This window comes from Hippoglossus stenolepis, chromosome 11 (genome assembly GCF_022539355.2).
Source record: "Hippoglossus stenolepis isolate QCI-W04-F060 chromosome 11, HSTE1.2, whole genome shotgun sequence".
Taxonomy (NCBI): Eukaryota; Metazoa; Chordata; class Actinopteri; order Pleuronectiformes; family Pleuronectidae; genus Hippoglossus; species Hippoglossus stenolepis.
The window spans coordinates 16,900,870-16,916,429 of NC_061493.1; the positions used below are offsets into that span (position 1 = coordinate 16,900,870).

The 15,560-nt window shown below is 43.2% G+C and overlaps 3 protein-coding genes across 4 annotated transcripts; all 3 read left to right on the top strand.

Moving 5' to 3' along the window:
* Positions 1–469: 469 nt before the first annotated feature.
* Positions 470–2,988, top strand: LOC118118119 (aquaporin-1). Its single transcript, XM_035170980.2, has 4 exons — positions 470–952; positions 1,645–1,806; positions 2,011–2,091; positions 2,394–2,988. Exons 1-4 carry the CDS (start codon positions 590–592, stop codon positions 2,571–2,573), a joined length of 786 nt encoding a protein of 261 aa, XP_035026871.1. The 5' UTR covers positions 470–589; the 3' UTR covers positions 2,574–2,988.
* A 5,441-nt stretch (positions 2,989–8,429) lies between these two features.
* Positions 8,430–10,096, top strand: LOC118118372 (aquaporin-1). The gene is made up of 4 exons (XM_035171548.2): positions 8,430–8,921; positions 9,332–9,490; positions 9,666–9,746; positions 9,837–10,096. The coding sequence occupies exons 1-4, from the start codon at positions 8,559–8,561 to the stop codon at positions 10,035–10,037; spliced, it is 804 nt and encodes a 267-aa protein (XP_035027439.1). The 5' UTR covers positions 8,430–8,558; the 3' UTR covers positions 10,038–10,096.
* Positions 10,040–12,037, top strand: LOC118118370 (aquaporin FA-CHIP). 2 transcript variants are annotated; one of them, XM_047342132.1, is made up of 5 exons: positions 10,040–10,055; positions 10,178–10,592; positions 10,706–10,870; positions 11,489–11,569; positions 11,695–12,037. In XM_047342132.1, exons 2-5 carry the CDS (start codon positions 10,224–10,226, stop codon positions 11,887–11,889), a joined length of 810 nt encoding a protein of 269 aa, XP_047198088.1. In that variant the 5' UTR covers positions 10,040–10,055; positions 10,178–10,223; the 3' UTR covers positions 11,890–12,037. The 2 variants fall into 2 exon arrangements, with proteins under 2 accessions (XP_047198088.1, XP_035027438.2); XM_035171547.2 differs by lacking the exon at positions 10,040–10,055 and having other exon boundaries at positions 10,102–10,592.
* The last annotated feature ends 3,523 nt before the right edge of the window (positions 12,038–15,560 follow it).

Below are 15,560 nucleotides of genomic sequence, written 5' to 3' on the forward strand. Positions count from 1 at the left end.
ATGATTACTTGGGAGTTGTCTGACTTCTTTCTGGCTCTCCTTTATGTGCTGTCAGCGATCCGTGGTGTAATTAGGTCCACGGCAGCAAAAGAATTTTTTTTACTGCAAGTTGTTTTAATTCTAAAAAATTTTTTTACAGCTAAACCACAAACATAAAAAGGACAAATTAGATCCAAAATGCTTCACTTGGAGTGGAAACATATTTTCCAACTGAAAACTCGATTAAATAAAGGTTACTGCAGTAATACTGAGTGGGAAATGTACCTTTGGTTGCAGCTATTTTAGGACCCAGTTCTTTAACTAACAAAAGTCCAAAGACCAGAAAGTGGTGCACATGGAGTTAGTGGGAGAGGGGCCGGAGGACAGAGAGAGGAGGAGGGAGGGTGAGGGAACAGAGGGAGGGAAGCAAGAGACCAGTCTTTTGGATTTCTCATTAATTCAGTGTGGCCCTCTCTTTCAGTTTTTCTAAAAGCCCGCCCACTGACCATTATCAGCCCAGGCCTTATATATGCAGCCTGTTGCTGTTGTTTGTGAGTACAAGACACTTTAGAGAGGACCAGCTCAAACCCACGGCCACACAACCACCATCATGAGGGAGATCAAGAGCAAAGACTTCTGGAGGGCCGTTCTGGCCGAGCTGGTCGGCATGACCCTTTTCATTTTCCTCAGCATCGCCTCGGCCATCGGGAACAAGAACAACACCAGCCCGGACCAGGAGGTGAAGGTGTCGCTGGCCTTTGGACTGGCCATCGCCACGCTGGCCCAGAGTTTAGGCCACATCAGCGGAGCCCACCTGAATCCTGCGGTCACTCTCGGGATGCTCGCCAGCTGCCAGATCAGCGTGTTCAAGGCCGTCATGTACATTGTGGCCCAGTTGCTGGGCTCGTCCCTGGCCTGTGGCATCGTGTTCGGAGCACGTCCAAGCGACACTGCGGCACTGGGGCTCAACACTGTGAGTAAAAGCTTTCATGATGTTGCTGCTGACAGAACATGTGATCACGTGTGGATCACTGCTCAAAAAATGTGATGTAGAAACATGTAAGCGTCCTGTTTTTGGCTAAAGTTGAAACTTTTGTCAGCGCTTTAATTAACACAATTGGTTTGTGTTGTTCTTTGTACATTCTGTCATTGCTTGTTATTGGATAGTGATGACACACCACACAGTACCACACTGCAGCTTTAAGAATTTGCAAGAAAAAAAAATGCAGTGTCAACAGAGTGACATTGCTCCTCAGCTGTTTTGGTAAATTTGATGTGTTGCACACAAAATCCTGGAGATGCATTAGTTTTGTGTTAAGTTATATCAGTCATCTTCTTACCGAAAAAGCTAAATTCTGTTGAGAAATGATATCCTCCCTCTGTGGTTAAACTGCTCCACCCCACACACACACTCACACACACTCACTCACACACACACACACACATACACAAGGTGCACTAGAGCTAATTTATACTGAATAACAGTGTTGCACAAATGAAAAATTAATGAGCTGTCTCGCCCTCTCTGCCAAATTACTGTCAGACGTCCGGGGCAATGCCAGTGGCCGCTGTAAGTGGGAAGTGGCTGTGGTGGGAAACGATCAATCTAAACTGACACGCACTGACAGACCCTTGTTGTTTTGGATTCCTCTCTGACTCTCGCAGCTCAACGGCGTTACCCCCAGCCAAGGCGTGGGCATCGAGCTGCTGGCAACCTTCCAGCTGGTGCTGTGTGTCATTGCAGTCACTGATAAAAGGCGGCGTGATGTCACCGGCTCTGCACCCCTGGCCATTGGCCTCTCGGTCTGCCTGGGACACTTGGCAGCTGTAAGTTGCACCTCACATTCACCGCGACTGAGGCAGTGTATTATTTATCCAGGTTCAGCTTGAGCCATGTAAGCCAGCAGCAGACATGATAGTGCTCTGTGTGGTTTGAGATAATGCCCCCTCACGCCTGCCAGTCTCGATCACAACACCAGAGCGGTTGACTGGACATATCCGCTCATGTCATCTCTTTGTTGTTAATTACAGATCAGCTACACAGGCTGCGGAATCAATCCCGCTCGCTCCTTTGGTCCGGCTTTGATCCTGAACAATTTTGAGAACCACTGGGTAAGTCAAAAAGGAGAGCACACAAGCATTTTACGCATGCCTCACATTTTTCTGTACGCACATCAGACCATGTCAAGCTTAAATAACACCAAAAATTCCATAACAGACCGATGATTCCTTTACCTTCTTCCCCAAGTTAATCAGTTATAGTCAATATTTCTATTGTTGTTTCAGCTGAGGTATTGAAAAAAGTAAAACTTTCAAAATGGCCTGGAAAGGAATTCATTGATAAGAACGGTTTGTCCATGACTCAACTGTTGGCAAATACCGACCCGGAGATTGATCCAACTTTCTCAATCCAGGTCTACTGGGTGGGGCCGATGTGCGGCGGCGTCGCAGCAGCTCTCATCTACGACTTCCTGCTCTCCCCCAAGTATGACGACTTCCCCGAGCGCATGAAGGTCCTGGTCAGCGGCCCCGTGGGCGACTACGACGTTAATGGAGGCAACGAAACCACAAACGTGGAGATGACGTCAAAGTAGCGCCGCGCCACCACTCGGTGCCGCTGCACGTGTCCATACTCCTGTAAAAAGCTCTTGAATTTAGTGTAGGAAGCCGGTGTTGTTGTGCTCTATTTGTTTGAAATACCAATGAGGATTGTGGTCAGGGGTCAGTTGGCGTCTCATTGTCATTCACTCCTTTGTTTGACCCAGCACACAATTTGTATTCAAACTGATGATCAAACATACGAGACAAGGTGGCGAACGTCTTGACGGAGCAGTGTGTTGAATTTATTTCCCATATCAGTATTCTATGTTGAGCCAAGTTTGTTTTTTTTGTATACTTATTTCTATTTTCTTGTATCACTTTTGGTTTCTGATGGATGATGTATTGTGTGTGCACTCTTGAAATGTCCCTCACTTTTTTAAGTAAATAAAACACTTGCTGTTAACTATTGTTGAGCTGTTAACTATTGTTGTTCTTATATCAAAGATAAAGAGATATTAGAATCAGTCATTATAGAGTAGATGGTTTTTTACCTCTATGCAAACTAAAGCCTTAATAATATATATATATATATATATAGATACAAATATCAGCAATACCAGATAAGTTTGATCTTGTTAAAAGACGCAAAATCTAATTGAAAATGTACAGATTCATTCAAGGTCAGACAAACATTTCAGGGCTTCAAGGCAAAGCAAAAAATGCTAATGTCCCCACCACCCACCATGTTCAGTCCTTTGTGCTTTGTGTGTGCACCCTGCTGCTTCCAAGTTCAAGGCCCAAGGTCAACAACAAACTAGTAATGGCCCCACGTTTACTGAATGTAAACTGGTTTGATAAAACTTAAATTGTAAAAAAAGCACCAAGTTAAGTTTGATACAGAACCCCCGAATGAAACCGAATAATTCACAGCCTACATTAGTTGATATTGTGCTTTAATTTGATTTAAATTACCACAACAGGTTTGCAGGTCATGGAATAACTATGACCCTCTTGTTTCTGGCATACCTGTAAAGTAAACCTGTGATCTTTAGACCCCATCCAGGTCTCAAGGTCTGAGGCCCCTGAGAGTTCATCGTCTGGTAATCTAGCCTCGGATTTATCTGATAAAAGTGAATAGAGGTCTCCTGAAGTCGTCTGACATATTGGTCAACATGTTTCATCTGTGGGCTTTTCTCAACTAAACTAAACTCAATAGTGATAATAATAATAATAGTAATAACAATTTTAATTTGAAGCTGTTTTCCAATATTTTAAAACCGCTTTTTATATGAACATCTTCAATTTGTATTTTGTTTATTTTAATCTTATGTGTGCATATATAAATGTATATATAGTTGTAAATATGGTGTCTTGTACCTGATCCAAACCTTTCTGTTATTTTTGTGAATAAACCTACAATTTATAGCTTGGAAATTACTGGTTTGGGCCTAATTAAAGTTTAATTCTAGTGTATATCTACTACTAAATATGGTTTAATGTGAAATAAGAGCTTATATTTTGGTCCTGGGTGCAGTAAAGCATCCAGTGCCAGGTTGCCAGGTTGGTGAGTGTGTCCTTATTCCAGCAGCCAAGAAACTGTTCATGCACAAGATTTCTCTGACTCACAATCTCACTCTCTCTCTCTCTCTCTCTCTCTTCTCCTCCCTCACTCCCCTGCGGATTAACATGGTTGGCTCGAGGCATCGTGCCATCGGAGAAAGACAGAAAAAGACTGAACCGTTTTTTGGGGGTTCAACCCTGCAGCCTTTTTCTCATCCTTTGATGAAGTGTGCTGGTATTAAGCCTCCATCACGTTCCCCCGCTCAGGAGCAGAGTGTTCTCACCCGTGAACTTTAGGAACTGCTGCACAAAGGGGAGCAGGCTCAGAAAGAGCAGCCGTAATAATTAAAAAGGAGGCCACGTCCCCCACATGCAGGGTACGGACAGGAGACAGACTCATGGTGAGGCTTATGAGAAAGACACCAGGTGCTATCATGTTTTTTTGGAGGACGATGAGTCATATTTGCAAATATACATCTTCGTTATGACATTAGGGCAAAAGGGAAGATGGAAGTGTCCTTTTAAGACAGGTTTCCTCAGAGGGAAGTTGTTTTGGATTCATTAAAGCAGAATGGCCAAGGTCATTTGGCCATTTAACACATTTTAGCACATTTTAGCAAATTTTACATGCTGATACTTCAACAGCTATATTGGAATCACTGGATCACCAAAGAAGAATCCCAGCAAAACGGTCTCTAGAAGTGACTGGTAAAGACTTTGGATCGGAAAATTTCTACCTTGTAATCGTCTCTAAGATAAATTAGATGGCACCATAATAACTTCCCAGGATTATAAACCCTGATTGTAAAGTGTTGTAACCCACTGCACGTGTGTTTTAGTATCTGGTAAATCTTCAAACTCGTGAATCTGTTTTCCAAACTGGACATCATGGACCACACTTCATCCAGGATTTCCACAGAATGACATATTTAACAACTTGTTCTCGATACTGTCACATTATAACAGGATTTGTCACTTTATTTTGCTGTTTTTTATTATGTCTGTACAAACACATTTATGTTTTTTTGATTTTTTTTTGTTGATATTTTTATCCAATTTTTACAGTCTTTTCTTATTTTAACTTTTTACTGTTAATTCCATGTTTTTTGTGTTAATTTTATACTTTATGGTCTTAATTCGTGTGTTTTACCAATTCTTCCACACAAACTGTCATTGTACTTGTACAGTGACAATAAAGATTTCTCTTTGTTTAAAGACGCTCACTCAACCTGAATTTTTACATATTATCTATTCTCCCTCTCACTTGTTTTGTCTTGTTCTTCATCCACCTTCCATGTAGTGTAAAACTGAAAATCTCCCCAATTCTGCAGGGTGAGAACAGAGACACTTGTTTTCCAAAAAGAAAGGAGCAACGGTTTTCTGTGACTCTCGGTATCATGAGGTATTTCAAAGTTTGCGTTGGCGCTCAGCCTGTTTTTCAAGATAGCAGCAGCAGTTTTCCAAGAATTTCATGTCCTTATTTCATGGTGTTTTAAATGGTTTGCTTCAGCTTCTCCTCCCTGTCTTACGCCTGTTAGATCCCAACATATTTCATATTAATGCCAAGTTATTTTAGAAAATATAGAACCTGTGTGAATCAGCTCTGGTCTTTCAAATAAAAGTAGAGCAAAAGTAGAGTATTTATATCTGCTGTGTTGATCCATCTTTCTTTGCCTACAGGTTATAATATTTGTACTGTTTCTAAACAGACTCAGGATGAAGAGCTTGTGAAAAGACTAATTCAACGTGGACTCAGTGAAAAACTCATTTACCACCATTCAGACAATCTGTGATGTTTTTCTGGGGTCATGCTTTCTGTTTTTCACCGTGATATGATTTCATGTTTTCACTCTTCTCCAGCAACTGGAAGGGAACAACCTTTGAAGCTGTGAGTACCATTTTACTGGGCTTAACAGAGCAGCAAACTTATTGATTATATACTTGACTTGCTTCCATTTCTGCGTGAATAAACGCTCAGGGTTCATCCTATAATTTTTCTGGAGTTGAGTTAAAGTCCAATACTCTCACGACACCTGCATCACCGGGTTATTTGTGTCTCTGCAGGAAGACGAGATTTGGGGGATGAGTCATGTCTGTGTCGTATTTACATGTGAAAGACAGGAGGTGGGGGTGAGCGTCATGGGTGAGCGGAGGCCACTCACGTGAGGAGGTGGTCTTACTGAACAAGGGGAACAAGGGGGGGTTGCTGCTATCTATAAGACTTTCCTCAACCAGAATCGAAAGCCTTTTCTTTATCTCTGACTAATCTTCTGTTCTAAAATAAGTCCACCTGCCTGGTGAAATGTTGTGACTAACCTGACCACATGTAAACATTCTAACAAAGATACAAACCTTGGTTCAGACCATCGTCCAGACTATCATGTGTCAAAACGCCCCTTAGTTGAATTACATTTTTTATTAATGCAACTTCTGAACAGCATTTACGTTTTCTCAGGCTGCTGAGAGCAAGTGGACTTGGAGTCTGTGCTGTGGTGGAGCCGAGGCTGATGAATGATGTCGTCAATGGAGGATTACAGTATCTGATATGCATGTGTCAATTAAAAAGAAAGAGTGATTTTCTTTTCAACAAATGTTGCCCTGTACTGGTGAGTTGTAAGGTCAACAGAGCGGCTCCTGCTCACAGGGTTAGAAAACGTGACCTTTGTCCTTCCTGTCTGTTCTCTGCATCATTACTCCTCCTCCATCCTGCTCTCCTGACATGACGAATCCTGTCCTCACAGTTATACTGTCATCTCTGTCTTGTAAATGGTTTCTATACTCCTACAATACTGTAGTGGGACTTTCAGATACGTGACAGAAAAAGCACTGAATTAAATAAATCAGGGAATATTTGGCAAAAAGGTCCAAGAAGATATAAGGAGAAATGCAGGTGTGTTTAGTATGAAGCGCTGTGGCCCCGGTCGAATGTGAACCTTTGACAAGTCTCTTTTCTCTATTTCTGACAAGAAGAGAAGAAGCACCGGAGCCCTTTCACCTGTCAGCTCTTTCACGGAGAAAATACCCGTTTCCATGTTGTGAATTCAAAAAGTCCCATTTCCTTCCTACAGTGGCAGATGACTGATGTTCACTTGAATGCAGCCGACCCTGTGTGACACATGCTCAGGATGGGATAAGTAGAGGGAAAGTTAAGGAAACCGTTTACAAAGACTTGGGCTACAAGCTGCAGGGCCGTGAGTGTCCTTCACACATCTGACGGACATCCTTCCAGCAGCTTTTCTGCCTCGATTCCTTTATATATATTTTCGAGCCCATGTTAGAGCAATAATATTTAAATATAAATGAATAATTTTGAAGTAGATTATATTCCATATATAACTAGAATGGCAACAGCCCCTTTATTAAACTATTTCTCTTTTGGATTTACTGCACATCATCCTTTTTCATCAAGATCCATGAATAATTCTCTGAGAAATCACAGAAAATGTTGGAAATAACCTCTCATCAGTTCTTCCCTGACTCCCCCTTCAAACAAGTTTGGTGGTGATCATTCCAGTAGTTTTTGTGTGGTCCTACTAACTATCCGATGCAGATGAAAACATAACCTCCTTGGCATCAGAGGCCTTTTCAGGGTTCAGAGTCCAGGGAACTTTCTGGAGCTGGGGATGGAACCAGCTGTTTAGATCCACTGAGCTGCAGCCACCCTCCTGTTAAAGGTTCAGTGTGTAGAATTTAGTGACATCTAGTGGTGAAGTTGCATGTTGCAGCTGAATACCCCCTCACCTCACCCTCCCTTTCCAAACATGAAAGAGAACCTGTGGCTGCCTTCAGTTCAAAACACAAAAGGTGTTTAGTTTGTCCAGTCTGGGCTACTGTAAAAAACATGGCGGCCTCCGTAGAGGAGACCTGCTCCAGATGTAAATATAAAGTATTTAAATATAAAGGGCCGACTCGAGGGTAAAGAAAACAATAATTCGCACAATTTAGATGATCACACACTAGTGAAAACATCACTAGGATTACTTTATATTCAATTTCTGCCAATAGATCCCTTTCACCTGCATTTTACACACTGAACCTTTAATTGTCTGAATTTATGCACTAACACCTTAACCTGCTCTGTTTGTTTTATTTCTAAAAGCACACTTCCATCATTTAACACATTTCAATGGGACATGTTTTCTAAATTATTGAGTTGACACTTCATCTGACACAAACCAGCAGTTTGTTGTGGTCTCCCATGAGAGTGAGTGCGAGTATCAGCACCAGGGTTTTGTGTTGCAGCAGAGGAGCAGAGGAGCAGAGGAGGCGGCGTGGTGGAGGTCGTTCTCACTGGTTGAAACACGCATCTCTCAGCTGCTTCTAATCAGGCCTGATTCTTTAAAGCCTGCACTCACTCTGTGAGCGTCACTCACTACGTTTTCAATTTGGCTGCTTGTGCAGCCAAATTGAATTTTGTACCGTTTAAACAGACTCCCCCAAAACAACCTGCTGGCTAGCATGAGGTTATGTGAGTAGCCATGTCGGACATTAAAACATGGGTGTTCTGGAGGGCCATCCTCGCAGAGTCTCTGGGAATGATAATCTACGTCTTTATCGGCCTCTCGTCTGTGATAGGGGACAAGAATAATCCGTCCCCTGACCAGGAGCTGAAAGTGGCATTTGCCTTTGGCCTGGCCATTGCCGCCATAGCACAGTGTATAGGTCACATTAGCGGTGCCCACCTGAATCCTGCCGTCACCCTGGGCCTCCTGGTCAGCTGTCAGATGAGTATCCTCAGGGCCTTTTTCTACGTGATAGCTCAGGTTTTGGGAGCAGTGGCCGGCAGTGCTGTTGTGTACGGTATCGGGCCGGAAACCACAGATTCCGTCGGGGTTAACAAGGTGAGGAGGAACCTTGTGTGCTATCAATTTTCCTGTGTAATGCTCCTGTGACATTTGGTGCTCTACTTGAGTGGCGTTCGGGGAATTGCCTGCAGCCTAATCTAGATTGTCTGTGAAAGCCAGACACTCATTGTCTGACGTTTTCTCTTCTTATCTCAAAGACTTCCTCATTTGCAAACTGCCAGTGACGGGTTGTTCAATTTGAATGTCAGATTTTAATTAGATGTTTTTAATCCTCATCAATACTTATGTTTTATTTTGCATGATTAGCACCAGTTTTATGATTTTAAGTGTTTTTTTTTTTTATAATGCTAGAGTTTCATAAATGTAAGCAAAATAATCTCCCAAGCAAAGCTGTTTACTTGTGGACAGCGGAGGCCCGTGACTAGCGGTGTGGTTCCTCTTTGCAGCTAAATGCCATCACCCCATGTCAAGGCTTGGCCATTGAATTCCTGCTCACGCTCCAGCTGGTCCTGTGCGTGCTTGCAGTCACCGACAAAAGACGCAACGTCGGCGGGTTTGCACCTCTGGCCATCGGACTCTCCGTGGGGCTGGGACACCTCGCTGGGGTGAGTGCATCAAAACATTCCCCTTCCTCATTTGTTAGATGGGTTTCTCAGTCTTCCTGTGGCCCGATACAATGGATGTGCGTAGGATGAACTGGCTGTAAATCAGGCTTGTGTGTAATCTGCTGATGTACAGCCAGAGAGGCAAGCAGTGTTTTCCTCTGATATGGGTTTACAGGTCCGCTACACAGGATGCGGTATGAATCCAGCTCGATCCTTTGGGCCTGCGGTTATACTGGAGTCTTTTGATGATCATTGGGTATGTGTTGGGAAGCTTTAAAACAAAAAGTGGCTTGTTTTCACCAGTTACGGAAACGGGTCGTGCTCGTCCTGCTCTTCCTTTTCTCAGGTATTCTGGGTGGGACCGATGAGTGCTGGTGTGGTGGCAGCTCTTCTGTACAATCATCTCCTGACCCCCAGAGACGAGCCCTTCAGTGAGAAAACAAGAGGCCTGTTCTGCATCAGCTCCTCAGCGGACACTGACACTCTGGAGCCGCTTCTGGACGACGTTGAGGATGTGAAATGGTCAAAGAGTTCGGCAGAAGTCTGAAGTGGACTTTATTGCTGTGTACTGCTTATTTGTGTCACATAAAATCTATTTCTGTCCAACTTCTAGTGCATCTTTTTCCTGGTTCATCTCTTCTCTCCTCCCCCCTCTGCACACAAACCTCTTCACTATAAATACTGAAGTAGGTGACATGTTGGGGTTTTCACAACAGACGCGTTAGGAGCAGACATGAGGGAACTGAGAACCTGGGTGTTCTGGCGGGCCGTGGCTGCAGAGTTTCTCGGTATGTTGCTGTTCATATTCGTTGGCTTGTCTGCCATCATCGGGAAGACCAAGAGCGGCATTAAGGAGGAGAACATCGCTCAGGAGCTGAAGGTCTCTCTGGCCTTCGCGCTGGCCATCGCCACTCTGGTTCAGAGTTTGGGGCACGTCAGTGGAGCTCACCTGAACCCTGCAGTCACGCTGGGCCTGCTGGTCAGCTGCCAGATCAGCGCCCTCAGGTCTGTGTTCTACGTCCTGGCACAGATGCTCGGGGCAGTTACAGCGAGCGCTATAGTGAATGGATACAGCCATAAAGATTCTCTTGGGGTTAACGAGGTAAACACCTGACTTTCATTTGACCGAACAGCAGAGTTTTATGTAAACCAATGATTTCATTCAGATTGGGTCCTAACTTTTTGCCTTCAGCTGTAGTTGACTGTCTTTTTCAGCTAAACAAGGTGACTGCAGGACAAGGCTTTGTCATAGAGTTCCTCGCCACCTTTCAGCTGGTGCTGTGTGTGATCGCTGTGACTGATAAGCGACAAGCGAGTCATGTCAAGGGCTTTGCACCGCTGGCTATCGGGCTGTCCGTGGGGCTCGGCCACTTTGCAGCTGTAAGAAGTCACACTCCTATAATTCTGTTAAATCTGTAGAATTTTTTTTTTTGTTGCAGCAATTTTGACCAAGTGCAGGTTAATCCTGAAATATCTAATTTCAAGAACAGTGTCGATGAGGGTTCATAAGAATAACAATTTTGAGAAATGATTTTTTTCAAAGTTTTCTAGAAAACCTTTTTCAATGTTGTAAACAAAATATCCCCTTCAGTCTAAATATTATTGAGGACACTGTTTTCCTGTGTTTAGAAATAGTTGGTAATGATTCAAGACTTTTTTTTTTTTCCTCCCTCAGGGCTACATTATATAATTTCGCTGTGTGTGTGTGCGAGTGCATGCAGCTGATGTGCCAGCAGTTCAGTAAGCGAGTACAACAAATCACAAGTTCAACGGCAGCTACACAAGTGTCATAAAGTTAAATGCGAATTAGCAGCTTCAACTTTGATAAATGTCTGGCAGCTGCTCTCCTGGCAAAATATGAAAAGTTGCACTGAGTAGATGACTGGTGCCAAAACTTACTTAAACAAAGGTCACGATAGACAACTGTACTAAGGGGTTACTGTATTTTATGCATTTATTTTTCCTCTGAGTTACTTTTTTGAATAATGTTATTTACAGATAAGTTTCACTGGATGTGGCATCAACCCTGCTCGCTCCTTTGGTCCGGCTGTAATCCGAGGTCGCATGGAGAACCACTGGGTAATGCCAGAAAACACTTAAGAAGCATTTTGTGGTTTTCCTTTCTTTTTTTTTTACATTTTTTTTACATTTTTTTTACCGCAGTTTATTTTGTCAAAAGACAAATGTGACTTCCTTCATTCTAGGTTTACTGGCTGGGCCCGATGTGCGGAGGAATGGCAGCATCTCTTATCTACGATTTCCTCCTGTACCCACGAACGCCGAACTTGAGAACTCGTGGCCAAGTCCTGCTTCATGGTCCGCAAGAGGAAAACCGTGCAGCTGAACTAACTGGGGAGGACAACGGCAGCCCGGGGCCGAGTCAGTGGCCGAAACAATGAAGAGCATGAAGCATTTTAACTTTTCTGGCTGTCGGCACATTAATAAACAACAAAGATGCTTTTCACATTACAGCTGGTTTCCTATTTAACTGTGCAGTGTGCATTTTCTTATCAGTGCATTTCATATAATAAAGCTCCATCCTTTTCATCCAATGTCTGTGTTTTCTTATTAAACTATTTCCTAAATGGCGTAGGTCAAATCAGAGTTGACACATCCACACCAGAATATATTTAGAACTGAATGACCTTGACATGGGTTTCTTTACAACGTATTACCTACTGTGTCCAGTATCGTTCTATTCAAGGTGTTTGGCACCGGTCCCAAACCTCTCGACTGTAAAACAACACGAGGATGTGGATCAGCTAATTACACAAGAACCTTTTAGATTCTTTTTAAGAAAATGCATGATTAGACAAGATGAGGCCATCATGGAGATTTCCTGTTTGGCTGTGTCACAAGAATGTCCCTCCAATCTACGCACACGGCCCGTCTGACATCCCGTTTTATGGCTTATGAGCATTTGATGGTCCCCCTAACCCTGGGCTAATCATTGAATAACCATCAAATGACTTCAAACCCGGCAACCAAACATTTCCCAACCGAGAGGCTGCAGGTCCGAGGGCAATCCAGCCAAGGTTGTGAAAGTATACTTGCAAGTTATTGTGACCTAATCAGAGGCTGCATGGCCGCCGCGGTTGGATGCACATCCCCTTGTTGTGCATCGACCGTTATTGTCCTGGGCGTGAGATGATCATTAACAAAATGTCAGTGTCCCAAATAATTTTATGATGGCCTGTGAGGGAGGGAGTAAAGGTGTATTGTTATATTGTCAAGTCCAACTTCCACTTGCTGCCCAACAGCTGAAGGCAGGTGAGATCCACGATGGATAATCGCTCTGATTTACTGAAGCACAACACAAGAGTCCATGGTAAATGGTCTGTATTTATTTAGTGCTTTTCTGTTTATGGGCAGCACTTTTTCTATCAGGGGCAATTTGGGGTTCAGTATCTTGCCCAAGGACACGTCGGAATGCAAATGGGGAAGACTGGGATCGAACAGCTGTTCCATTATGAAACCAGGTCTAAATTCACTACACCTGGATTCTTTTTGGATTTGCATCAAAATGCACATACTGATAAATATCAGTTCCCTAAACTTGACTGAGAAAATCAACGAATTATTCGGCGAGAAATCAACAAAAATGCCTCATCCAGAGTTAATATAATATAAACCATATGTATGAATTGTTCTCAGTCGAGCTCATGCCTCCATCAAGGCCCAACACATAAAGCTGCACCAGTTTGCACAAACTAAGATTTGTGCTTTCATCAAGATCCATGAATTATTATCTGAGAAATCAATGAAAGTGTTGAAACACGCCCTATCTCACAATTTGAAAAACAATCCTGGATCCGCCCCGTGATCTGGAACCGCAACAAACTGTGATGGGTTCCTCTTTGGGTCATGCCCCACCCCTCCGCAAAATTACATGGAAATGGTTTAAGTCCTTTTTAAGTAATTATGCTGACAAACACACAAACGCAGATGAAAACATCAGCTGATTGGCAGAGGTAATAAATTCAACAGGCTGAAATGGGGATGGTGTGAGCAAAGGGAAGCCGCTGTATGAACCTAGAGCCTGAAATAAATCAACAAAGTATTTCTTTAATTGCAAATGACTGGATCAGATTAAAACATTCATCTACACTCAGTCTGTACGTCTTTCTCTAAGTCTCTCCTCCCTTCAAGGAGGAATATTGCTTTGCTCTGGTTTAAGTTACCTCAGCTCGGTTAGTGTGGTTCGTCAGGTGCACGTTTAAATGTATCCACGAGTTATATAGCTGATGGGATGATCTCACTTATACGACTCGACACTTCTTCACATGATATTTTTTTTATGGTGGAATCTCAGAGGTCGGTCTAACAGTCTCCCTCCTTTGTGTGCTTAACCTCAGAGGGCAGAGCATTGTGTTTCGCCTCTTGTTTTGAAGTTTGTCCTCGACAACACAGACAATGCTCTTTTTGTTGCCACTCACTCATTTTGTCTGCGAGTGGCCTCCATCAAATTATTTGGCTCTCGTGCTGAGGCTTGATTATTCCATGATTTGGCACAGGAGCGTTGTGCTCTCATTATATTTATTTAGACAAAATAAACAGCTATGGTCCCATTAGATTTTCAAGTGATTTCAGAGTGACATGTAATTTTCATCTCAACAAAATGTTCTATTCAATGCGACTTCTGAAGAGTCAGGTTCTGTCATTAAGTTTCACTTTAGAAGTTATAGAACCACGATGAGGAAGGCAATATTCAAAATATTTTGACTGTCAACAATTCTCATCAAAAGACCAAAATCATTAATGACTCCTGTCAAATATTGTCTCTCCAGCCAAAGCCCAATATGAAGTTTTTCTGAGCAACAGATGTTTGTTGAAAACAGTTTATGCTGCGTTCCATTAAACCTCGGAGCTGTGCCCTCAGAATGACATCACAACCGATCAATCTGCAGTGAATACAGATTCAATTAGTAGGAATAGGGTTTTCATCGAACGGAGCAAAACATGTGACAGATGAAGTTCAGAAGCACCATGAAATAATTCAGCCTTTTTTCGAAAAATACAACCAGAGGCCTGTTCTTGAAGGTTAATGTAATTAGTAGGAATAAATTAGGTCACACTCCCAGTTTCATTGTAAGAAGCAAAGCATGTGAGGAACATCTCCAACTGGAAGACTAATTGCCTTTAACCGTAATCTTAACCCCGCCGCTGGCCCTCTTCACCCCGTCTGCACATGCTGACTGATACTGGGGGCCCCTATCTGCAACCCGAGAGCGAGCCACCACGCTCACTCCCTGTCTGCTTTTCGTCAGTTTTTGGCAAATGTTCAGCGAGTGCTGTGTCAGAAGAGGGAAGCTGCGGGGGGGGGCAGGGGCGCGGGGGGCAGCACAGTTAGATATCTGGTTGAACAGTGCGTACGAGAACCGAGTTGCCAGTCAAAACTGCAGAGTAAAACACTTCTCGCTTCCCCTTTTTAAAACCGCAGGGATCACACCGACGTGACGAAAACGACCCCTCAGCTCTTTCTACGTGACAGCACTGGCCTGTATTTTCACAGGTTTAATGTTTTTCTCCAAACATCAGCACGACACCCTAAGGTTCAGTTAACAGCCGTCGTAAGTGCGCGGCTATAAACGCTTGTCACAGGGTGCAGAGGCTGAAGGATCCCACTGGTGCAAACTATACTTCAGAGGTCCTGACCCGTGAAACTGCCTCTAAACATGGGTCAAACTGGGCCAAAGTGTTCACACTGGTTCTGTCAAAGGTCCATGATTCATATGTAAACCAAAGGGTCAACACCAAAATCCCAAACAACTAAATTAACACTATAAACCCTATCCATGTTTTTTAAAGGTTTGTTTACATAAGTAATGTTTGGAAATACATCATTAGCACGGGGTCCTATTTTCATATTGGCCCACTAAATGATAATGAAATCAATCACATAGTGCAGAGACCTTGAACCCACGTCAAAAAATAATTCACCGCTTGGACCTTTAATGATTGATGTCACATTGTTACGCCTCATTGGTTTTTATGGGCTATGTGACATTGTTGAACAGTAGATCCCATCTGTAAATTCAGCTCTGCAGCTCAGTGGTTGTACACTGGTTGT

Excerpts from the sequence above, each read along its gene's own strand:
- LOC118118119 (XM_035170980.2), top strand. The coding sequence starts at position 590 with ATGAGGGAGATCAAGAGCAAAGACTTCTGGAGGGCCGTTCTGGCCGAG. Across the intron at positions 953-1,644 it reads CGGCACTGGGGCTCAACACT|CTCAACGGCGTTACCCCCAG; the intron begins GTGAGTAAAAGC and ends TGACTCTCGCAG. Across the intron at positions 1,807-2,010 it reads GCCTGGGACACTTGGCAGCT|ATCAGCTACACAGGCTGCGG; the intron begins GTAAGTTGCACC and ends TGTTAATTACAG.
- LOC118118372 (XM_035171548.2), top strand. The coding sequence starts at position 8,559 with ATGTCGGACATTAAAACATGGGTGTTCTGGAGGGCCATCCTCGCAGAG. Across the intron at positions 9,491-9,665 it reads GGCTGGGACACCTCGCTGGG|GTCCGCTACACAGGATGCGG; the intron begins GTGAGTGCATCA and ends ATGGGTTTACAG. Across the intron at positions 9,747-9,836 it reads AGTCTTTTGATGATCATTGG|GTATTCTGGGTGGGACCGAT; the intron begins GTATGTGTTGGG and ends TCCTTTTCTCAG.
- LOC118118370 (XM_047342132.1), top strand. The coding sequence starts at position 10,224 with ATGAGGGAACTGAGAACCTGGGTGTTCTGGCGGGCCGTGGCTGCAGAG. Across the intron at positions 10,593-10,705 it reads ATTCTCTTGGGGTTAACGAG|CTAAACAAGGTGACTGCAGG; the intron begins GTAAACACCTGA and ends TGTCTTTTTCAG. Across the intron at positions 10,871-11,488 it reads GGCTCGGCCACTTTGCAGCT|ATAAGTTTCACTGGATGTGG; the intron begins GTAAGAAGTCAC and ends TGTTATTTACAG.